This window comes from Catharus ustulatus, chromosome 15 (assembly GCF_009819885.2).
Source record: "Catharus ustulatus isolate bCatUst1 chromosome 15, bCatUst1.pri.v2, whole genome shotgun sequence".
Taxonomy (NCBI): Eukaryota; Metazoa; Chordata; class Aves; order Passeriformes; family Turdidae; genus Catharus; species Catharus ustulatus.
Window position 1 is genome coordinate 8,979,134 of NC_046235.1, and position 24,777 is coordinate 9,003,910.

The following is a 24,777-nucleotide window of genomic DNA, read 5'->3' on the forward strand; positions in this document are numbered from 1 at the left end:
AATGAACTGCACCACAAACTACAGCCAAAGCATGCCTCAAATGTGTCCATGTCCACAACACCAAAATGCTTTTCTGCATCTCAGAGCAGTCTTGACCCACCCAAGAGCCCTCCTCAGTCTGAGACTGAGGGAAGTACAATAGAACTGGATTTCTTCATGAAGAGTTGCAGAAGTTTGGTTAAACAGACACAGGCACTGAACATCTAAATGAAACAGATTTCACTGTTAGCAATAGCTGTATTTTTAATTAATTCAAGCCTCCCTACTGCCTCAGCCTCACAGAAGAAAAAAAACCCACAAAAACACAACCACCAAAAAAAAAAAAAAAGGAAATTATTTGCCCAAATTACAAGTTGCCCTTGGACCTGACCTTCTTTGATTATGCAGTAAAACACTGGTAGTTACAACCTCTTCCCAACATACAGGATGCCTGAAGCAATTCAAGAAGCTGCTGGAAGGGAACAGGGAATGCATTAATCCATTGAACAGAAGAGAGCCACCTGCTTCACATTCTACCAAGACAGATGAGGAAAGCAACTGCCTGATCCAGAAAACATCTGCTGAAAAAAATCAAAATTAATGATAACTAGAATGAGCTCTTTGATGGCAAATTCTCCCTCAGCTGCCAGGAGCCATCAAAGAGCCACTCCTGCCAGAAGCCAATTAGTTACTGAGGCAGCAGAGGTCCCAGGAGCAGGAGCTGATCTCAGAGCATCAATGCACCTTTGCATGGAGCTGAGGTGTGCTGAGGCATGAAAAGCCTTGTGTGCACCTTTTTCTCCCTGAAATTCTCCAGGTTTTGAGTTTATCACAGAATGTTTTGGGTTGCAAAGGCCCTTAAAATTCATCCAGTTCCAACGCCCTGCAATGCTTTCCAGTAGACCAGGTTGCTCCAAGCCCCCTCCAACCTGGCCTTGAACACTTCCAGGGACAGGGCAGCCCCAGCTTCTCTGGGCAACCTGTGCCAGGGCCTCATTGCCCCCACAGGGAAAAACTGCTTCCTAATATCTAATCAAAATTATCTTCCTTCAGCTTAAAGCCATGTAGATGCCCTTACAGCACCCAAACCTTGACAGGCACAGCCAACACCATCATGCAATTCTGTGCTTAAAGAGCACCTTTTCTTAAAAAGAAATTTTAACAAATGCAGTTTGCAACACTAGGAACTATCAGACAAGCATGAGGCACAGACTGTTAGAAAACCCACAGAAGCACAACCTTTCAAGTGTGTGAACTCATCCTTGTTTTAAAAAGTTACTGCAAGAATACTCAACACCAACACAAACTGAAAGAAAACTGTTTTCCTACCTTTTCTTCTTGTAACTTCAAGCCTTCTGGAGTCCTATAAGGAAAAAGAGAATTTTTTGTTGTGTTTTTTATTAAATACAAGAATTGTTCAAAAGCAAGATGAACAAACCACCCTAAAAACATTAGTCACTGACCAGGGAAGCATCTATGAAGCTCAATACAATAACTGACGAGTAATTACAAGCACACATTTCAGTTTTCCACAGATACTTAATGGATATAACACCTAAAATGACTCAATGTGTGATAAATTGCAAAACACAACATTTATCTTGAAAATGGATTTTTTTTCCTCTATTGATGTAAAAAGGGAGCAGTTAGGAGAGTTATTATTACTACAGCAAAGATTTGGGGTTGAGGAAGGAGGTGCCATTACAGATATTTTTAGCAGAGACTTCTTCAAATATCGGAATAATTTCAAAGCCACTGGACTACTCATGCTGCAAGCTGAGGGTTCATTTCAATCCTTGCACACCTACATAATGTTTTTTGCATGTAATTTTTTTTGCTTCTTTCACAAATCATCACAACCATCTCTAATATAGAAATTAGTTTTAAAACACTGTCTGAAAAGGTATTGCACTCCCAGGCAACACTATCTGCTTATACTAATGGTGAGACTTCAGAGGAATAAATATTTAATTTCACACAGTAACATTATTTAGGGGTTAATTTCAAATATGTACAAATTTCCATTGTTCAAGTTACTTTTTGCAGCCAGTATTAGAAATAGTAGAATTGTGAAGACCATCTGGAGTACCTCTGTTGTGGAGACAGGCCAAGTGAGGTGGGTTTGTTCAGCCTGGAGAAGAGAAGGCTCTGGGCACCTCATGCTGCAGTGCTGTAGGTACCCATTTACTGCCTACAGAAATGCCCCTTTCTGCCTCCTGCCCCCTCCCAGAACCTACTAGAAAGTACCAGGGCAGGACAGAGCCATAGCTGAGGTCTCCTCCAGCCCAGGGGCCACCTCATATCACCCACATCCTGGCCCAAACACGGTCACAGTATATACTGTCCTTTGTCATCACTTGTGCAGGCAGCAGATGCTGCTGGCTCCTTCCTTCACAATCACACAATTTGCCTCCCTCAAAACAAAGCTTCCACCACATTAGAGAAGGATCAGAATAGTAGAAATGGTCTCCTTGGCACCCTTAAGTCAGCTGAAGGGGATAAACAAAAAAATGGGTATTTGCTTATAAAAATACTGTCATTATTCCCTGCAGGATACCACCTCAGTGATCTTGAGCAATATGTAAAATGGCATTCAGGATTAGTACAGACTTCAAAGCATTTATCCTTTTTATGCAGTAGAGCTCTGAGCTGTGCAGAAAGCTATACTCCAGGGACCACTCCGAGCTTTTCAAAATATTAGTTTGAGAGGTGGGGCACAGGATAAAAAAAACCTCAGCTAAGCTGCTGTCATTAGGCCTGTGTACATGCAATATACACAAAAGGGAAGAATACTTTTAAAGTTTCCTAGAGTTCCTCACACTAACAAGCTGTTTGAATTCTCTGCAGTTCAAAAGCTTAGAAACACTAAAACTAATTACAACTATTACACTGATCAAAAGGAAATAGACTATCAAGACTCTATTAAACAAACATCCAAGTCTCATCTCACTTTTATAAAATGCCCTTTTGTTATTTCCATGTCTGCACAGACATCGTAAAAGACAGAGGATGGTCTTCAAAGTTCCCCTTCTTTTACCCTGTTCCCCTCATAAATGTAAGCTCTGATGAATATAAACTATCCCAATAAACAGATGCAGAGTTCAGAGGAAAAGCTTGTTAGGACTGCAATGGGAGAACACGAGGTCAGGCTGCGAGCCATCATGTCTCATTCCTGGGAAAACAGTAGTGCTTGGTGTGTCCCTCAAAACATCCCTTCCCCGGAGAAACCTCCAATGACACTGAGAATGCTCAAGATTTCAGGAGGGTACACAAAAAAATGGAAAAATACCTGGTAGCCACAGCAGGGCAGCACAAAAAGGAAGCAGCTCCCGGTAGACTTCTCTTGAAGATAACACTGATCTCAAGTTTTAAAAAAACAAAAACAACCACACAGATTTCAGTGGTTTTAATAGAGCTACCAGTAGAGAACCAAATTTTGATAAAAATTACAACAAAGTTCTTGAATTGCCTGAGGAATACTTTTCTGCAGAAGCCATAAAGCAGAGACTTATTTCATGGTTACCCCTTAATGACTGCTAATTCCTTTAACTAAAAATCTAATCTTAACACAGCATAAATTATCTGCTTTGAAGTGAAAAAACTGTTTTGGATTTTCCATTCTTTCTAAAAAGCATCTTCATGTACCACTTTAAACAGCATCTCATTAGTGTAACACAACAGTTTCATTTGCAAAGGTTCACTTTTAGCACCTATTTTCTACTTTTTAACATTAGTCAGTTGAGTGCAGAATAAAACAGAACTACAGATATTTTTTATCAGGCATGATTCCATATCTGAAGTGCCTAATCACTATGTAGAAATCAATGCATTATGTTTACTTCAGGATTGCCTTTTACCAGACATGTAGCTAAAGAAAACTGCATCTCCAAAAGACCAAGCACCCCAGTGTCATCAAGTATGATACATATTTCTACTTTGATTAGAAGGGATGAAAATCAAAATCAAATAGACTTCAGTAACTGCTGTGACACTGCTTCACTCCCCTGTAGCTGCAGCAGGTTGTACCAACACGTGTGAACCTGATGTGATTTAGCAACTGGTTTGCACAAAGCCCTTTTCTGCTCTTACAAAAGGAATGCCAAGGCATAAGAGCTGGTTTATATCTCCTGATAAATGATCAGTTGTGGGTCCATGGATGAGCAGAGCACTAGTAATAAATCAGATTTCATTCAGAACAAACACAGAGCATGGGGAACTTCATTATGCAGAGTTAAAACACAACAGCATAGAGGGAATACACAACATAAAAAAGCATGCCACAAACAGATTTACCAGTGGTCATTAGCAATGGATGAAAGCAGCAAAACCACTTTCGAGTTGTTTGGTATAGGGTCACAGAATGGTTTGGGCTGGGAGCAACAATAACACTCATCTCAGTCCAAACCCCCTGCCATAGGCAGGGACATCTTCCAGTAGTTCCATTCAATCTGGCCTTGAACACATCCCAGGATGAATTCAGTAATTAGAGATTTTCATGTGGCTGGCTGTGCATTTCCCATCCCTGTTTGTTACTGGTCACTGAACCCAGTAGGGCATGATGCTGAGTATGGATCACCAAAACAGATAGGAGAGACACCAAATGCCCTCAAGCACAATAATCCATTGGATAACCTTGCAATGGTTTCAGTCTCTTGCCCTTTAATACTGATTTAGATTTAGTCAAAAGGTACCCCTTTTTATAAACAAAATTTAATATCGGGGACTTTGCAAAAAAAACCCACCAAAAACAAAAACACAAAACAACAAAAAAACCCACAACCAGCAGAAAAAAAACCTAACAAAACAATAAAACAATTTATGCATGAGATGAAGAGATGCAGAAGAACAGGTAACATTCCAGTTCCCTGCACTGCTGGCCTTACCAGACCCCTTGTGGGAGACATGGCAATGCAAGCAGATAAATCAAACCCAGACCCTGCAGCTTGGCTCATGCTGGGTCTCACAATAAATCAAATGTTACCTCTGCACACTCCAGGTCTCCAGGGACCTGCTCTCAGCATCAGCCTAACTCCTGTACAATTTCTAAATATACAGACCTAACTCATTTAGCAAATTAATAAAGAAATGGCTGTTCCTATTAATAGATTACCATGCCATGGATTTTTTCTCTCCCTTCAGAGCCTTCTCATCTCCACTGAGGGACCACACAAAATATAGATTTAGATTAGACACTAGGAGTAAATTCCTCCCTGTTGGGGGGGGAGGTCCTGGCACAGGCTGCCCAGAGAAGCTGTGTCTGCCCCAACCCTGGAAGTGTTCAAGGCCTGGCTGGGAGGGGACTGGAGCAACCTGGGATAGTGGAAGGCATCCCTGCTTACAGTAGGGGGTTAGAATTAGACAAGTTTTGACCCAAACCCAAATCATTCTGACACTCAGTTCAGGGCTGGTGTGATACTCTGCATGGGGATTGGGGCGTCAGGACAGTATATGACTAATACATAGCTTAGTTTGACAATCAGGATTTTCTGTTTACAGCAATGAATCAATGAATACAAAATATTTTTTTAAAAAACTATGTTAATCAGGCAGAAAACACCCCCCCACTTTTTTTTTTTTTTTTTGATCAGGCATGAGAACAAAATAGATCATGTGCTACTGTTTGGAGAAAGCTTGCTATTGGTACAGCCACTCCAATTTAGATTTGTAATGTCTGGTATGAACACCGAGAGGAACTCTGATGTCTCACATCGTACAGTATCATCTGCTCATCCATATGGTAGCTAATTGAGATAATTGCTGCATCTCTGATTTTACTTATTACTATTTTTGGACTCCAGATGAGAAACCCAGGTATAATTCCATAAATTCCCACATTGTGATGGGAAAGTTCATAGGACAGCTGGTTTTAGAAATCCCAAATTTGTGGATGTACACTTGCTAATCTAAAAAACTGAGGATTCCCCTGCTTGGTAGTCAAAACTACTTCAAGTAGAACTGTCTTCCTTTAAAAACTAATGCTACAGCCTTTGTTTCAAAGAGAATATTTCAAATTTAGAAAAAAGAATTAACAAATAATATTTCATCTTTTAATGCTGAGAAGCTTCTGAACAGAATATCAAAGTTTAACCTTCTGCCACATCATAACCAAGTTAAGATTGCCTTGATTCCTTTTATTTTTGCAACATGATTTACTCTAGTCTTATTCTCTTCTTGAGAATCATACCAGCATTTCCCCATCTCAGTATGATTTTTCACAGTTGCTCAACTGTGATGAGAAAAACTTACTGAAATTTGATTCCTGCAGTCAAGTATGTACCACAGCTCATCACAGAGCAAGGCACTATGAGCCCACACATCTCTGCTCCCTAGGGACAGCATCCAAGTGCCCAAAATTCAAGTCATTAACATCCAATGCACCCCATGCAGCAGTAGGGGTCCTGTTTTCTTGGTTGAGTGGTGACAGTCCCCAGGAAACTGGACAGTGCAGGACCACCATGAGGTATTACACACTGCATTCTACCAGAAGTTTAAAAAACATAAAGGAAACAGGATTTTTGTTCTGTAAGAGACTGCAAACAAGTGGGTTTTATCTGCAAATTGTGCTTTAGATGCATCTTGAAAATCCCTGACACTCGCTATTGAGCCATAACCACTTATGTAAACCAAAAGTCTTTTAATTTTCTGCTGTTACTCAAGTGTACAGTACCTGCCTTTTCCAACTTCCACATTTTCTAGTACTTCAAGCACAGGACCATTCCATAAAATACAGCATTTAAGCCCTCTGAGTACACAGAAAAAACAAAGGAGGAAGTTGGGGACACAGAGGAAGGACCTCAACATGCCTAATAGAAATATTATCAAAACATTTCACAGCACCTTGAGCTGCAGATGCTCTGGTAACCAGCACTCAGAGCAAAAGCTCATCTTCACAGGGATAATATACCTGTTAAGATTTAGGATGCTCTACAAAAAAGCAATTACTGCTTGTTAGAGATACCACATAAATGCAGGTAACAAGGAGTGAATTATCACTACATACCAAAGTGATACAAAAATAAACTTAAGTCTTGTCTCCCTGTACTTTCATTAATGCTTGAAACAGGAGCAGGCTGTATAGATTTAAATAGGTTTAAATTGAAATCTGATTACTTTCTTCCTTTCTCCAAACTGAAAAGCAGGAAAAACACTCACATTGTAGGCAGCACATTACTACTATTAACAGTTAAAATAAATACCAGGCTATTTGATTTTCAATGGTATAAAAAATTTACACAATATGCCTGATTTATTCCAAGCTCATCCTCTGAAATTGTGTCTCTACTTGAATTAGAAACAAAAAACTTATCAAAAGCCTTTGCAATTTTGCTTGCTTCAGAAAACAATCCTCGCCTAGTCTGACAGATTAGGAAACATGACTTCACTGGAGGAAGGAGCCCAAAATCATCCCTATGAGTCCCTTGCTGCCCAGAATAACCTACTGTGGTCTTCATATGCAGCAGTAAGTGATGCAACATTTAAGAATCTGAACACAACTAGAAATTTCAGCAATAATGGATTCTCTTAGACAAGCACAGTAGAGGTTTGTGAATAGTCTCCAAAGACATGCTTTATTATGGGCAGGAGGGCACTGAAAGGCTGGTCTGGTCCAGCTGTTTGCCATATATTTATAGTTGGAGATTTTAAGCAGTTCAGGTTCCATAAAGTAATAGAACCACAGAATGATTTGAATTCAAGGGGACCTTAAAGATCATTCAAATCCAACCCCCTGCCATGGGCAGAAACACCTTCCACCAGACCAGGCTGCCCCGTCCAATCTTGGTGTTGAACACTACTTCCAGGGATGGAAATCTACACTCTCCTTCAAGTAATAATTAATGAACAAAAACAATGGATAGCCAACAGAGCCAATACCTGCCAAATGCCAGCAAGAAGATTACAGTGCCTTGAAAATAAGCACATCTTGCATCACCTGTGAGCTCAGTGCAGAGGAGCTTCCCCAGGGACACAGCTCTTCTCCCCACATGTGTGTGGGAGGCTGTGCATGAGTTCCTGAGACTTCTTAAGTAGGAGGATGGGTGAACAAAAAAAGCACAGCACAAAAGTCAAATTAAAGCAATTAAGTATTTCTAGAAAACCACAGAGCAGTTATGATTCTGTAGTCCTGAGTAGACCACAGAATGCCTGCCAGCCTTTACTGCCGCTGCTGAGGGGTTTGGTGACATCCAAATACTTAATGCAGCACAAAACAACTCTCCATGTACCACAACACAGGATTATCCTCCACTTTCAGACTATCAGGTTATAATTCAATAATAATTATGAATTATTATTATATTATTCAAGCTACTCACCAGCAGTGCCCCAGAAAACATAACACAGAATTTAAAATTTCCAGAATGCAGCCCTGTGATGACCTGTGTTAGAGGAGCTCTGCTCCTGGAAGGGCAGATGAAGACATGCAGCACTGCTCTGCTCATTTTCGGTTCAGAAAAGGAGATGCAAGGTCTCCCCCAAAAACCATGGCAAAACCAGCTTGGCCTCAGCACACACAGGAAATCAGTCTCTCACAGAGAAAGCAGGGAATGAGAGAAGCTGGTTGTCAAATGTCAGTATTTAATAGGAAGCTTTGCAAAATACCCCAGGAAGCTGAAAAAAAAAAATCAGCCTGAGTTACTAGTGTGGATTACCTAGTAGAGACTGAGCAGACTAGCCCTGCTGGCTTTCCATCAGAACCTCTTGGCCAAGTTCTCCTCCAAACCCAAACCGCAGGGTTATTTCAGATCCAGATTGATTGTCTATTTTCTGCTCCGTACTGAAAAACTTTCTTCATTACCACTGGCAATGACACAGAAAGCTACATTTTTTGAGAATTCCTTTCTAGAAGGAAGAGGTGATCCCAGATCACATCACCTGGTGGACCACCCAAAGCCCTTCTGAACTAGCACAGTGCTGCCCATGAATTGTAGTCAACTCTAGAACATCCAACTTGAACATGTAATCAGACTTGCTGAAGGCAGAGGCAAAAACTTGTCCAAAACAACATCCCAGAGTGGTGAGCCTTATATATATATGCTATTTTGGCATATATTCCACTGAATAGGATTTAGTCCCATGATGGTTCAACCCTGAGAAGTTTCACCCAGGTTCACATGCAATTCCCAGAAGCTTCAAGAGCTTTCTAGGAACCCCTGAAACCAGCCTATGAGAAATTTTACACAACACAGTAGTAGTCAGCAAAATTAACACAAACCAGGAATGTTGCAGTTTTCCAGTCAAACAGTAATGCTGTCTTTTTTCAATTAGTTTTTCTATTTTAGCTCTTCCATTAAAACCAGAATTTCATACTGCATATACATATTTATTAACTATTCTCATCAGGACTAAAAATATTCCAGAAAACAAACCTCTTCTCAGGAACACCCCATAAACCTGAGGGGCGAAACGCTGTGCATCAAGAAAAAACACACCATTGTTGTATCAGTTGATTTCTGATCAGAAAACCTTGTAGTCTTATTTTCTTTAATAGATTCAAAGCACAACTGCAGTAATTCTACCACATACCATGAAGAAATTGATTTAGCAATCTGAACATAAATTAATCAATGTTTTTGATTCAGTAAACTTGTTTGTACATAACTCAGAACAAGTATTAGTGAAAGTCAGTGACCCATACCCACATATTTGCTTTGATGAGGTTCACAGGAATTGTCCATCAGAGCACACTTCAAAATTACTTGACCTATAAATTAGCATTTTACTCATTTGCAAAGCAGTTTTAGTGACTTGCTACAAGCATTTCTAGTTGTGAGTCAGTATTTTTAAATGCATATTAATGGATCTATGTATTAATCAAGCCATACAATTTTGAACCTAACAAATTTCTCATGGATAAGGAGTTCCAAACTGAACAAAGTCCTACAATGCTAGAAAAAGATTTCAGGTGATTTATATTATTAGAAAGGTATTACAGATAAACTATCTTCTGCAAGAGAAATTAACTGCTGTTTACTCTCAAAAGATGATTATCTCAGTTTCAGTAGCCTACCTGAAAGTTATGCTCAGAGATTTCAGATTAATTTTGGTGTTTGGTGCCACACTGTATAAACACTATTTCTTGTGGAAACAAGCTTTCTATACAGGTATTTTTTCAGAAATCTGAATTACAACTTAGATTTCTTGAATCTAGTTTAATTGCATTCTTTGTACATTCATAATTTTAATATTAATACTTGTTAAATTCTGTGCAAATAAGAGCAAATACATTTTTAGTTGAGATCTTTCCACCTCAAGCAAAATCAAGTAATTGGTACAATAACATTATGGTCTTTCTCTAAAGATCAAATGAATTAGTGTCTTTCAAGTAATATAATAGTTCTATGACTTATGTTGAAGTAAACTGAGTAAAGAATTTAATTCCTCAGAGCAACTTTCTTGCAAAAATCAAAACTAATGTGCATTAGTGAAGAATGAGATTTTTTTAACTGCACAAGATTGCAAAATATTTAATAATTTCTAATAAAAAAGCAAAATTGATAACAGATTCTGGAAGAACAAGTTTAACAACATGCCAGTGTACTACCTGAGGCTACACAGCAGCAAAATAACAATGGAGGTGTGGAAGGGAGATGTTTTTCTTCACTTTTGCAGATCAGAGGTTGGATACCTCAAGGACAAAGTATACCTGAAACAGACCTCAGAGCTGCAGAACAACCAACACTACTGAAATTACTTTTGAGCCCTGCTAAGCAGCAAAAAGCACTTTTTTAATTGGCTTAAACATAATACAGATAACTGGGTATTTGTAGAGGTAATGTGACCGGGAGAAATGGGATCCTCCAACAACCAAATCCCAAGGCTTAAACAGATACAACTGCAACATGAATCCATCAAGGGTTTATCATTAGCCTGGCACTGACTGATGTGTCTGCAAGCACAGAAGTGTTCAAGGCAACAGCAGCTAATAAAATAGCCAAGTGTCCTTTCCCTGTCCTCCTGCACCATCTCCCACTTTCAGACATTTGAGTAATCATTTAGTGAACATACAGAAACTAATTAAACAAATTGTTTCAGCATTCATTAATCATTTACAGATCAACAAATTCACAGTTCTAGTATTTTGTGGCTTTATTCACATCTCGGTCTCAGAGTTCTGAAAATCTGCATCTATATCTGTGCCACAAGCAGTCCTGAGCCCTGCTTCAGAAATCCAGCATCCCACTGGGACAGCCTGCTCCAACAATGCTGGGACAGGGACTGCTCCACCCATAGCCCTGTGACAGCAGCCAACACTGTCACCTTTAGCACTGGAAACAGGCTCAGCTGCTTCTCCACTCCCAGAGCCCAGGACTGAGCACTAACAAGGCACTGCACTGCTGTCCTGCACCAGTCCCAGTGCCCCATCAAGATGGGCACTGGGGTGCAAGGACATCACCACTCACTACAGTCACTCTTCCCTGCTCCCTTTTCTATTCCTCTGTGCTTCTGAAAGGTGTCACATCAGTATGTCTGGAGGGAAACACTGAGTAGTAATTTTGCTGATTCTCTCTGAACCACCCATGGCTTAGTTTTCCTTCAAAAGAGCTTTTTATAGGTTTCACCTAAATGTCCACTGACCTATGTGAAGAACCAGGACAGTTTGCTTGCTCAATTTCGCTCCACTGGTGTCAGCAGCCCCAGGACACAGCACACTGTAAAGTCGTTGGGGCAAAGATAGCATCTCCACAGCAGCCACATGCACAATTTCACTTCCAGATGACATCAACATACCCAATAGGTGTAAGAGTTTGTTTCATTGTTTTTCACTGACCTCCTCAGGAGGTGTTTAACACAAATATACATGGATAAGCCCACACCTGTTTTTAGTTTGCAGTATGAAGAGCCTGAACACAGCCCAAGAACAGCAGCTGGTGTACAGTACCTGTTGATGCAACCTCCCTGCATCTGAATACAGGCTTCTGCTCTGGTCCACATCCATCCATTCCCTTGTGACCAGCGGGAAGACCCCCAGAAATACAAGAGAGCACCAAAAGCTCCTTGATGTCATCATTTCAAATCTGTTAAAAAAAAAAAAAAAGAGCAGTTATAGAACACTCATCTCAAAACAAAACCCAGCTCAGGTTCGGTAACACAGAGGCTTCAGCTGACAGCATCCATCCAGTGTCTACAGAGCTCTACTGTCTCCAGTATTGGCAATTAATTCCCATATTGTAGTAGTTTTACCCCAAAACTATCTTCCTCAGGTCATGTTGCTCCCTGCCTGTTGCCACACAGCACCTGCAGAACCAGAGTCCTGGGATTTCTGAAACTACTGTGGCCAAAAGCAAACCACATCAAAACATGGTCTTGTGGCACTGCAGAAGTCAAAGGATGAATTTTATCCCTTCTCCAGAGCTCCCAGCAGCACAGGGTCACTCACAGTAGGAACTCACACCCTCAGCAGATTTTCAGGAAAATGCCAAACACACACCTTTGCTTCTCTGATCACTAGAGTCTCACACCAGTGTGACAGAAAATAATACATTATTCCCCTCTGACTCAGAGAGGGACATTGCCTTGAGCAGATACAGCCACTGCCAACCCCTTGGCTACTATCAGGCATGTACGGTGAGCCAGGGCTGAGATGACACCAGTGCACAAGGACAGTCATTTGTCCTCCTGTTGAGGACACCTGCCCAGATGCTCAAACACACCCAAACTTAAAAGACACAAAACAAATCTTGTGCTAAAGGGGGCTGACATGTTTCTCCAAACATGATGGAGGTGAGTCCTACCTGGGGCTGTGATTGTTGCACACATATTCCTCTGTCCCAAGCAGAGACAATTCCAATCCCTCCCACACTCACTCCACTCAAGAGCAGCACCATTTTCCTGGCAAAAGGCTACCACAGCCCCACATCATCTGTGGGGAACTGGAGGAATTTCCACTACATTTACATTCATTTTGAGCAGTGGTTCTTGTCTTGTGTAGGTTTTTAATGAATTTGGAAAGAACACCAACACAGGTACTCAAAGTGGTGTTAGATGGAGCTCCTGTGATTCACACATCACAACTCTGCGCTGGTGCCCTAGAAGCTAAACCAGGAGCTGTGCTTCCTCTGGACTTAAAATAACACAAGACTGTGTCATTACTTTCTACAATTAAACTACCAAAGGAACATCCAGGCCTAGAACCATTTTTGAAATGGCTAAGGAAGGCTAAAAAGGACCCACTAATGAAGCATAATGGCCCTTAATGAAGTGATGGCATTTCTACAGGATGAGGCACAGGCTGCTGCCTGCCTGGCTTGAGCCACACACATCAACAAGGAGGGTTATCTGCTAATGGCAAAATTCATCCAAGCTGAATTAACTCACCATGACATACCTTGTCTTGACAAGACTCCTTTTACAGTGTTTTCATGCCATGTATTTGCTACAGGATATATCCAAGCCTCGGTGCATCACTCCTAATTTTGGAGCTGTTACCATTTACACCAGCAGTGACAGTCTCAGGTATTTTGCTTGCCCAAAGACACCCCATCAACTAGATTGAGCACAGCATACAGTACCCACAGAGCTCAGGCAATGACTTTTCTTAGCACTAATGTAAACACACTGAATGGAGAGCATTCAGGATGAAATCAAAATTTATTAGGCTTTTGCAATTCCAATTAAGAACCTCAGATGTAATGTTACTGAGGCTACAAATAAATGTTTAATAAACCAAAGTCACTATTTCAAAAAGAGACAATTACATTGTTACTTTATTAATTGCTCTTGCACAGCAACATTTTTTCTCACAGGGTTTTTTTTTTTCCTTAATAAAGGTATTTTGTGTGCTCAGTTGATGCCATCACAGCAAATAACTTTGCAATTCTAGAAACCTCTGAACCTCTGATTGAAATTACAATCTGGAGTAAAATGGGGAAATCACGAGTTTGACAGAAAGGTATTTGGATTAGGAACTGTAATACTGATGAAACTGAAAGGGTAGACTCTACCTGATAGAAACCCTGCTTGTTTTATAAACAGAATTTCTAGAACATCTTTAGTCAATTTAGAAATCGGTTATTTTTACTGCATGCTGACAGAACACTAATTGCTCTCAGTCACAGTAAGAGGACGACACATTAACAAATATGTACCATAAATATCAACTGAGATCTTTCTTACTCTGGAGTTACACAGCATTTTCATGTCACTTGACATCCTAAACCACAGCTCAGTATCACCTTACCCTGAGCTAAAGGGAAGGCTCCTAGCAGAACCCACTCTGCAGCTATACCATACAATACAGCTACCAGACTGCAGGTTGAAAGTTCCCTGAGGTCAACAGAAAAACCCAAATTGAATAGATCCAGACCACCACTGCAAGCTCAGTCAAGTTTTACTATCCATTTCCTTTCCTCACTTGAGGGAGGGACAGATTTGCTGGATTTGAGCTTGTGTGGACATCGCTGTCCAGAGAAATCAAAGTTTGCATATGGAAATGTTCACATAAAACAAGCAGTTGTACTCAAAAGAAAGAATAAATATTGGCCTTTGTAAGAAGGAATATACTATGCAAAGCAAAAGAGTTTACCTGAAGGTTGTGGCTTCCTCCTCTGAGCAAGGACAGCCTTCCAGCTTCCCTTGCAACTGGCACTGCTCTAGCAAGAGCCACTCCACAAAAACAGCAGCACCAGGCTATGCACTGTCACCTGAGCAGCTCAAACATCATGGCAACAGCAAAACACCCATCCCAAGATGGGTCTGGGCAGGCACCAACACACAGGGAGAGCCTCGAATTTAAAGCAAATGAGTGCAATGTCTCAAGTAGAAGAACGGCGAGCAGATGCAAGCCAGAGATAAACACAGGATTTAGGGTACAGGTTTGGGAGCTACTCAAGCAAAAAGGGTCACCTTGAAAAACAACAGGAACTAAGCATCTTGGCCATCTGAGTGGAGAAGAGCACAGTTTAAAGCATTCCTGTGACATGCAAAAACCAGATCTTGCAGCAATCCCACAACTTTTTCCTCCGCAACACAAAAGCTTTAGGAATTAAATTATGGTGACTGCAAGGAGACTAAAGAATTTGCCAAAAGCACTTAATGGTTTTGTTTTAGGGATACTTAAATTGCAGCTTATTTGAGAAATTACTGGTTTGCAATAGCTTTCAATGATTTCCAACAAGCTTCATATCAGAAAGAGGCTGAACTTAATTACCTGAAGTTCTGACTATTGCTATAGCAAAAAGAAAGCATTTGGACATAACTATTACCTCTATTCAAACTGATGCTATTAAAACCAGACAAGAATCTTGTCCTTAGTTCCTGACATCAACCTTCCCAATTGATCCTGAAACACTAATTTTAAAGAAATTAGGATTTTAGTTAAAGGTTAAAAGAAACTGAGCTTGAGATAGTTACCTGAAACTTAAATAATTGATTGCCTGTCAATTTATGTTTGTTCAGCTGTGCTTGCAATGGGAAAGGACGAAACTAGTAGTTAGGTCTTAATTTAACAGCATTTCTATTACTGGCAAAATAATTTTGACATCCATAATTTCTTGTTAAGTGCTACAAAACTAAGATACAAAATTAAGTAGAAAAGCCAATTGTTTTAGCAAGACATAACGAAACCAAATAATTATTTCAGTCAGCACTCCGCAGTTAAATACTTAAAGTTTGGGACATTTATAACTCATTGGAATCAGCTTTAATGTTTAAATATAAACCAGACTTTTCATTTGAGCAAAAGCTACCTTAAAATATTTCACTCGATTAAATTTAATTTATTAAGTTTGATTAGGTTTCATTTCATTGACGTTCTCTAAGACACGTCAATGTTCTAGAATAAATCTGGGAAACATCAATCCAAGAAGCATGCAGGACCACCAATAAACTCCTGAACCTCGCAGAGATTTCGCCTCGGTTTTCAAAGCCGCCCCCGCGACACGTTTCAAAACAGCTTCGCTGCGAGGTGACATATGGAGAAGTCCCATGCCATCCCTTCTGTGACCCTCCGCTGGACAGCCGAGTGTTCCCGGCGTTTCAGGGCACCGGGAAGCCGGGCCGAGAGGGCAGCGGCGGCAGCGGCGGCGGCCCCGGGCCGAGAGGGCAGCGGCGGCAGCGGCGGCGGCCCCGGGCCGAGAGGGCAGCGGCGGCAGCGGCGGCGGCCCCGGGCCGAGAGGGCAGCGGCGGCAGCAGCGGCAGCCCCGGGCCCGCGCGGGCCCCGACGGGCGCTGCGCGGCCCGGCCCACGGCGCCACCCAGCGGCCACGCCGGGAACCGCCGGCCCCACTCGTGCCCGCAGCGGCGCCCGCGCCCACCGACGGCGGCCCCGCAGCGCGAGCATCGCGGCACCGCGGTCCCCGCGCCCCAGGGGCGGCAGCCGCGCCCGCCCCATCCCGCCCCTCGGGCGGCATGTCCACGGTGCGAGACGCAAGGTGAGGAGGAGGAGGTCCTCCGCTCGCAGCCCGTCCCGCCCCGCCGCCTCCTGGCCCCGTGGCGGGCACACACCTGTAACCTGGCCCGCCCCGCGGGTGCGGAGTGAGCGTTCGGCGGGGCGCGGCGGGCGGTGGCGGCACCGGGAGACTGCTCGGCCACCGGCGCTTCTGCGGAGCGGACAGCGAGGGGAGCGACGCGGTGCCGCGATCAGGCGGGGATGGGGATGGGGACGCAGCGCTGCGCGGGGCAGCGCGGGGAGCAGCGAACGGCGCGGGGCGGGCGGCGCGGGGCGCTGCCGACAGCACTCACCTGGACAGCAGCCGGGGCGGCAGCGCCAGCCGAGCGGGGACCGGGGCGGACAGCGCGCGGCGCGGGCCGGGCCGGCCCTATTTCTGCTCTCTGGGCCGGAGCCGCCTGACGTCAGCTCTGCATTTGCATATTCCGCCCAATCCCGGCACCTGTGCGGGCGCTGGGACCGCCCCCGGGGCTGGGGGGCAGCGGGGACGCCCCCTCGGGGCACTGCCGGGCGGGGGGAACGGGGACCGTGCCTGAGCATCCCGGCGCGGTGCCAGCAGCACGGGGCTGTCGGGGGGTCAGGAACACAGGGCGATCCTCGTGGGGTCGGTGGTACCTCGGGCTGCGGCTGCTGAGCCCCTCGTTCTGACCGCACAGCCCCGTGCTCGGGAGAGCTGCTGTGGGGCAATGCGTTCCCAGGCTGTCGGGAGCTGGGCGACACGGGACCGCTGGCCCCCCGTCATGCGGCCGTCGAACGGGGGAGACATCATGGGACACCGGATTGTCTGCGGTGGGACACCGTGACCCGCCACGGCACTGGGCTGTTCTGGAGGTGTGCCTTCTATTCCCACATAACCATGTTTATAGAGAGAGGCAAACATTAAAATTCATTCACTCTCCTCTTCACCTCGTTAAAAAAAAAAAAAAATCAATATAATAATCTCTTATCTAGATTTTATCAAGGATGTTTACATGAGCAGGAGGCGTGGGCAGGACCACAGAACCAGAATATGTGGGGTATTTTTTCCAAAGGCTGCAAGAAGGTTTAGGCAAAGGCGATGAAGCACTCAGAATTAGCAACAGGAGATGAGCAGTCTAAAAGAACTGATAAAACATCGAATTTTGTTTCTTCCTGTAAAGAATCTTACAGCTGCAGAATTAGATTGGATTTGCTATTGGCTTCAGCATGAAAAGGACAGGACCCCCTAGTTCTGATGGTGCAAGAGACATGGGCTACCCTGGGAAACTGGGTCTAAGTCCAGGAGGAAATGTGCTTAATAAAAAATCATTCCACAAGATTCAGCATGAGATTGTAGAAAAGGATCTTTCATTACTAAATTTAGGAGGGTTTTATTTTTTATTTTCTTCTTCTCTTTGCAGTAAATACCAAGTAATCAGACTGGTTTTCCAGAACCTTTGTTTCTGACCTGTTAAATCCAATACCACTAAAATATTTTCAGTGTTTGCAAGTAAATGGAGCTTCTTCCCCCAAACCACACATAAAGACTCATAGGGATTTGTTATTTTGTGGTTTCCTTCTTTAGAAAAATCTGAAATTGCAAATTTAAGCGTTGGATTTTAAAAAGAAATCACAAATGTAATTTTAAAAAAGGAGTGTCCACTGTGAATTGTGCCCAGGCAACATAACAGAGGTCTTTGCAGAGTGTCCTGGAAGAAATGAGTGTGTATTCCATAGATGCCCTATAGGTTTAAGAGATCTGAGGGTTTAAAAAAATAGCACTGAAATCTAAGCAGCAACAAATATGATATCTTCAGTGAAATCTCTTTCTCTTTCCTGATAGAAAAAAAAAAAATGGAAATAATATCACTGGAGACAGCTCTTCCCCATTTCCTGAAGGGAAGGAAGAAAAGTCTCTCCACTTACCAGCATCATTTATTCTATGAAAATATGTCTGTGCTGTCAATTTGAAGTATTTACTAATCTCTCTGTATCTCTTCAAGTTAGACATAAATACAAGATGCATTAGTAGATACTTGAAGTATCTGCACAGCCGTGTTTATTTATATCCACACATACTGGAGGATGCAGAGTTTCTTCCCCACCAACAGCTTGCCTGGGTGATATTTGCCACCTCACTTTTGTAGTAGGAGGAACATTTTGCTCATTTTACATAATCTGATGCAGTTTTTAATGCACAGGCTGGGGCTGCTGTGTTTCTTCAAGATCATGGCAGTCAAGACAGGTGGGAGAGTGTGTGTGGGCAATGCCATGAGCCTGCCATGACCTGCCCATGTCAGCTGTGTACCCCTGGTGAGGGGCTGTGGGGTCCCTCCCTGGAGCTCTTGGGGCTCAGCCCCCTCCTGCACCAGAAGTGCTGGTCCTGCTTTCCCACTTGTTCATGAACTTCTAAATAAGCACCGCGAGCATCTCAATAGCTAAATAATGAGTATATTTGCCCAGCATAGTGTAAGTGTTGGACAACTTGGCCCATGTAAAGTCTGCTCTTCCATCAGCTCTCAGGTGCTGAGGGTGTCCATGTTCCCAAGCCAGATGTCCCTTTACCACCACTGACAGAAGTAGGTACCAACAAACATTTTTAGTGCCTTCACTTGCACATTTGCGTCCTCTGCATTTCTTCAGTATTCTGGTTCAAAAGAGGAGAAAAATGGGTGATTTTAAAGACAGACTTGAGCACGTAAAAATTCTCAGGCAGAAAAAGGGGAGAAATAAGCTTTTTTTTCATGGAAACACAGGATAACCTGATCACTGTAATAAGATTTAAAACAACATCCCATTCCTTCTGTTTAAAAAATATATATTAGAACCAGAAAACTCTGAAAGTTTAGAGGAATTGAAGCTGCAAGAGACAATAGATTAATATGATGTGGGCAAATTTGGGGACTGTGAAGAAGGAGAGACTTGTGCCAGTCCCAGCCTTGTGTACTTCAGTGAGAGAAGTATTCACTAGAAACAAGAAGCTGAGGAGGTAATAGGACAACAAGATTCATGCTCATCACTTTGAGTTATTTGAACCAAGAGCTTAAATCAGACCTGATTAAGATCGGAACTCAAAACAAGATTCAATCAAAACTAGAGATATTAAACAAATACAAATGTGACAAGAGTCATGATTCAATTATTAGAAGTCCATCTTTTAATTACTCATTAAGATGACAGTGTGTATCTTTGCCTATGTAAATTTAGCAAAGCCTTTTCACTTTGACAGTGCATAAAATTGCCCCTGCCAACAGTATTTCTCTGACTTTTTATGTCAGCTTTAGAGTTACCAGTTTTTCATTATCGTCTTGCTCACAAATTAACAGGGAGAACAAATTTAATCGCAGCCACAAACCTTCAGATATTATGTTAGCCTTGTGTGTCTCTGCCAGTTAAATTACCGTTTATTTCTTCGTAAATTTAATGTGGTCATCCTCACACAAATACGCACGTATTCAGAGCCTGCTCTTGGCGTAAGGCAAGCACACAATGAGGGACTGTTCTGAAAAGCTGACATGGATCTTGGACTTGAACTTTTCTAATCACATCACCCTGTTTAAGATGCAGCAAATGGAGGGGACCAAGGTCAAGAGCTTCAAACATGCGTGAGGATTCTCTGGGTGCTGCTCTCCCACATCATTACAAGCTGGAATTCCTATGGATGAATGTCTGCAGCAGTGGAATGTTTCTGGAGTGGTCAAAATGGGTTGAGGCACAGATCTAGGCAAGGTGCTGGCCTTGGTGACCCATCCTCTGTCTTCGCTGTGTTTTAGTAAATGATTGCTCTGTTTGGTAGGTGCTGGGTTGCAGTGCTTCATCCTTGCCTTCCTAGCTGTAAGCCCAAAATACAAAAAAATTGTATTTTTTTGCTGCAAAAGTAGTTTTATACTGAAGGAAATACGAAGGGTAGAAACAATGGTTTGATTAATTTCACAGCTGTAGTCTACTTTGATTTGTTCATAATTTTCTACACTAGTGGCTCCAATTTGATAGTGTCTGGGCATCGGATGACAATGGGAATGGGATAACAGATGAGGAACTCAAAATACTGAACACAATCATACTTACCCTTACGTGTACCCACAATCAATATGACACTTTGAGGAAGGAACCATCAGCCACTGGGCAAAGTTAGGAATATAAAATCTCAGGAACTCAAGGCACATTTCTTATTTCTTGGGAGTTGTCAGAGCAGCTGGCTTGTTGCTGTGTAGGGAACATGTGTAGTGTTCAAATAAATAGCCCCAGAGACCTGAATTCAAATTGATGTGGCAATTTTGAGCAGCTCCCTCTTTCTCTGTTGCCCTGGAGCCACAGGCACATAGCCAAATATAGAGCTAATGGAGGGACCAGTGGGAAAAGATCCCATGGCAATTGATCCAACTTGTGGCTTTGAGAATGGCACCAATTTTCCTCATTTTTTTCCTCATTCTGAATATTTTTTTTTTGGTTTCTTCTCCTAGACACATTCAAAAGCAGTGGGCAGCATTCATCTCGAAACAACAAGGGACTTTGATCCATGAGCATGGATAATAACAAGCTGATTAGATTTTTCCCAAGCTCGTTGGCTCTTTGTAAATACAGTCAAGTAATACAGAAGTCTTTGTGCATATTCAAGAGCATTTGGTGATATTCTTTCAAGCTTGTTTTCAAGAGGAAGCTTGAAGCAAGGAGCTCTAGCAGAGATAGACACAGGACTCCTAATCCATGTCATCAGAATTCCTTGTGTCAGAGAGAAAGAGGCAGATGGGAACAGGTGAAGATGAAAGAATAAGCAGAAGAAAAAAACAGCAAGAAATGTGAGCCTGCTTTTTCTGAAACACTGGAAAAAGCTTTCTAAAGCATCTTTATATTTTATCTCATTTAATAGGTTTTTCTTTGCACCTGTGCATACCTATGCTGTGTATCAGGTTCTAGAAATGCACATAAGTGAGGGTGAATTGTCTGCAGATTCCTAAAATTGCCTTTGCAGACAGATGGCCAGCAAGCAGCTGGGAGGGAGAGTACAAGCAAGGAGGATGTTGTTCTTCGAGAAAAATTAAGAAATTAAGAGGCACCATCAGTGCTAAGAAAGATAAACCTCTGCAAAGCATGAGCCGGGGCTCATTTAAAACAGCAATTAAATGATTTAGAACAAGTCTGTAATAATTTACAATTTTTAAAGGTGAAAGGTGTGACTTTGGTAATGCCTTAAAATTAAAAGGCCAGCCACTCCATCTTTAAAATGATGGTTTCTCTCCTGGAAGACTTATCTCATTGTCATTCCATTAGCAGCCAGCCAGAACCCATTCTTACAAAAATAATTGGCTATTGATATATGGTAATACTGAAAAGTTATTCTTATTTTTGTTCATTGCTACGGAAAGATGTCCTCTCCAGCCTAGACTTTCAATCATTATAAATGCTACTTTGAAATACTAAAAACACTGTTCTGAGATAGATTAGGATCCACTTCACAAATAAATATATTTTACCACTAAGAGAAGAAGTAAATGTCGCTGGTACTGAATGTTTTATACACAGTAGAGACCACTTAGGCTGAAATATTCCCCTCGTGTTAAATTAGTGTTGCTGGCCATCCAGAGTCCCCTCTACAGGGCTTATACCTGCTGTGCTCAGGTGAAGAATTGGCTCTGAAGCACAACAGCAGCCCCTCTGCTTCCCATGAAGTGGGGTGAAAAAGGATGGTTTACCTCAAAAAAGGATGGTTTAAAAAGACAAGCAGGGTCCACTGTTCTCTGTAGTGACCAAGGTACCAACTTCCCCTTGACCCAAGAAAGGGTTGCATCCTATGCACTGTTGCAGTGCCTAGATCCTGGAGGAACTGGAATGTTTGGAACAGCAAAACCCACCACCACCACCACCCGCTGTGCCCTGTAAAATTTGTGCCCAGGCTGAGAGGTTTGCACTGAGGCTGTTAAAACTGTGAGGAGCTGGTGGCAGATGCTGCACTTGCCAGCTAAGCACCCCTCTAGAAGAGCTAATAAAACCAAAGGACATTAGGCTTCAGAATGCTGTATTTTAAAGATAAAGAGTCTCTGGTTGGAATTGTACTAAGATTTTTACTTTCTTGTGGACAGCTATTTGGCTGCTCTGAAGCACAATCTTGAGTTGAAGTGAAACAACATGCTATAAATCTCTGGCTGGGACAAAATGCAAGGAAGCAGAGAGAAAGTGGAGAAATAGTCAAGCATAATGCAGAATATTTGGGACCATAGTTTGAGCAAGTCAAAATTTCTCATGCTTAAGGCTCAAGCACACATGAATGAGAATGTAAGGTGTTAAATGGCTTCAAGAAATCTGTCTTGGGACCTTGTGTAGATAATTGATTTTTGGTTGTTTTGCGTTATATATATGGCAACTCATTTGTGGCATTTTTGATAAAATGTTTTAAGGGGTAAAAAAATAGTTTTAGATTTGTTTCAGCTGCTTACACTTGGATATTACATTGTCAATGTTTAGTATTATATCATTTCCCTGACAATTCACTGTTATCAAATCTTCTACAAAGTCAATAGCAGTGACATTTTTATAAGGCATTGTCTTCCTCAACCTATTAGGTGATTTCATATCTTTGAGTTTTCTGTCTGAAAATAATAGTGACCTGGAAGAAAGCATAAAATCTGGGAAAGTCACTCAAGCAGCAATGTCATTGCTCAGCGACCAAACCTATGGGTCAGAGCTCTCACTAGTTCAAACAGGTCACTCAATCATATGAGTGACTTCTATTTTCTCTAGAAAACAATGCAAAATAAATAAATTAGCTACCAGGCCTACTCGAACAAATAACAGTATTTCTACTGCACTTAATGGGACCAGATGTTGTCTTTGCAGAGTTATATGTGATGTTACACTGAGTACATCTGTGCTGCAATGCAAATGTGACACAAGTCACAAGGAGGTACTTAAGCTGGTTTAAAGGAGGCACAATCAGCTGCAGCACTGGAGAACTGAGAGAAGGCCTGGAAATCCCAACCCAGCCCCAAGGGCTTGCTTGCACCTTGAACTAGTGCATAGTTGTGTGCTGTCACAGCCACTGTGCTGTCAGACTAAGACCTCTTCCTTCAACACCTGTTCAGCTGAACACAGCTTTCACCACCTGCCTCTTTTTCAGCTCCTCAGGATAAATTTCATTTTCATGTTCTGCCTTTAGGAATGGCGGGGTCACTGCTGGGGGTTACTCAAGAGTGGAAGGAACCACTGGGGTGGAGCAAATGGAATGGGAGAAAATTAAAAATTAGGAGTTAATTAATTGAATGTGTACAGTTTACACAGAGCCAACAGAATTTTTGTATGCAAGGAAATGGCACAAGTACAGCTTCCTATCTTGGCTGTTTACAAATAAAAGTTGATAAAATATTACAGTGAATTAAACCAAAATTCTTTATAGTTATGTTTGCTACACTGGAATGTCATAAAAAAGAATAAAGGCATATCTAAATAAGTTCTGCCTTTAGAGGAAAATATTCAGGAGGGACATCACTGCACTTGCAGCTAGAGAGGGAAGGTGGCAAGGTGAAATGAAGTGTGTCCCTTGAGCACACAGTTAATGCACATGGCCAAGGGTGCAAGATTCATGATCTGAGGTATAAAGGGAGGGGAAAAATAACCCCAAGGGCAGTTAAAGACAGGAAAAAGAACTCAAAGAGACTGTAGGATCTTTCCTTCAAGATATGTAAAATTTGAATTGATGAGTCTCTGAACAACCAACCTGCTCTAGCAGACCCTGCCTTGAGCAGGAAGTTGGGCTGAATGACCTCCATAGGTGCCATCCATATTATTTTTGTCTACAGCGCCATTATTTTCCAAATAATTTTTGATTTTGGCCTCTAGAAAAAGGAGCATCACTAAGTGAGTATAACCAGCTAAATCCATCACCACTTTCAGCCAATCAGATTGGGATATGCATATTTTGATGTTATTGAAAGTAACAAGTCTCCATCTGACTTCTAACTAAAAGAGAAAAGCAGAGGCTCAGATTCTAAATCAGTACTGAAAACTGATCTACAAAGTCTTTTTTTATGCCGAGGAGCAGAAGTTCTGATGAAAAATATATATGGGATATTATGGTGAACAATTGCTACTGTGCTATTAAATAAAATTATTACATGTAAAAAGTCTCTTATTCTCGCTCTCACAAGAGCACCTGATGCAGTCTGAACTGAGATATTTCACCTACACTGTGTCTGCTGTCTTGTGGTTGTGGATGTTCTGGGTGATGCTTCTCCATGTGGCTGCCCATGCTTCAGCAGAGATTTCCAACATACAAACACAGCATCTTCAGGAATGTTTTCACAGAGCTCCCTTCACCCTGAGGTTTCTTGACTTGGCCTTGAATAATACTAGTGAATTCTTGAATCACTTCCACAACTTATTGGCACAAACTTGGTACATACATCCCTCTTCTGTGTATTTTAATGTTACTGGAGGATTTTTCAAATCCTGAGGCAGCACTCC

General features: G+C 42.1%; 1 protein-coding gene across 3 annotated transcripts in view; it reads right to left on the reverse strand.

Annotated features, from left to right (window-relative positions):
• The window catches only part of FSTL4 (follistatin like 4), a 228,175-nt gene extending 211,456 nt beyond the window's left edge, over nucleotides 1-16,719 (reverse strand). For 2 of the 3 annotated variants that reach the window (XM_042779742.1, XM_033073109.2), the window contains exons 1-3: nucleotides 14,501-15,309; nucleotides 11,858-11,993; nucleotides 1,309-1,342 (exon numbers count right to left, since the gene is read on the reverse strand). In XM_042779742.1, coding sequence (XP_042635676.1) covers nucleotides 1,309-1,342; nucleotides 11,858-11,986 — 163 coding nt within the window. In that variant the 5' untranslated portion in view covers nucleotides 11,987-11,993; nucleotides 14,501-15,309. Of the gene's footprint in view, nucleotides 1-1,308; nucleotides 1,343-11,857; nucleotides 11,994-14,500; nucleotides 15,310-16,655 lie in introns of those variants that run through there. The other variant, XM_033073108.1, reaches the window with a different exon arrangement.
• Nucleotides 16,720-24,777: the final 8,058 nt, after the last annotated feature.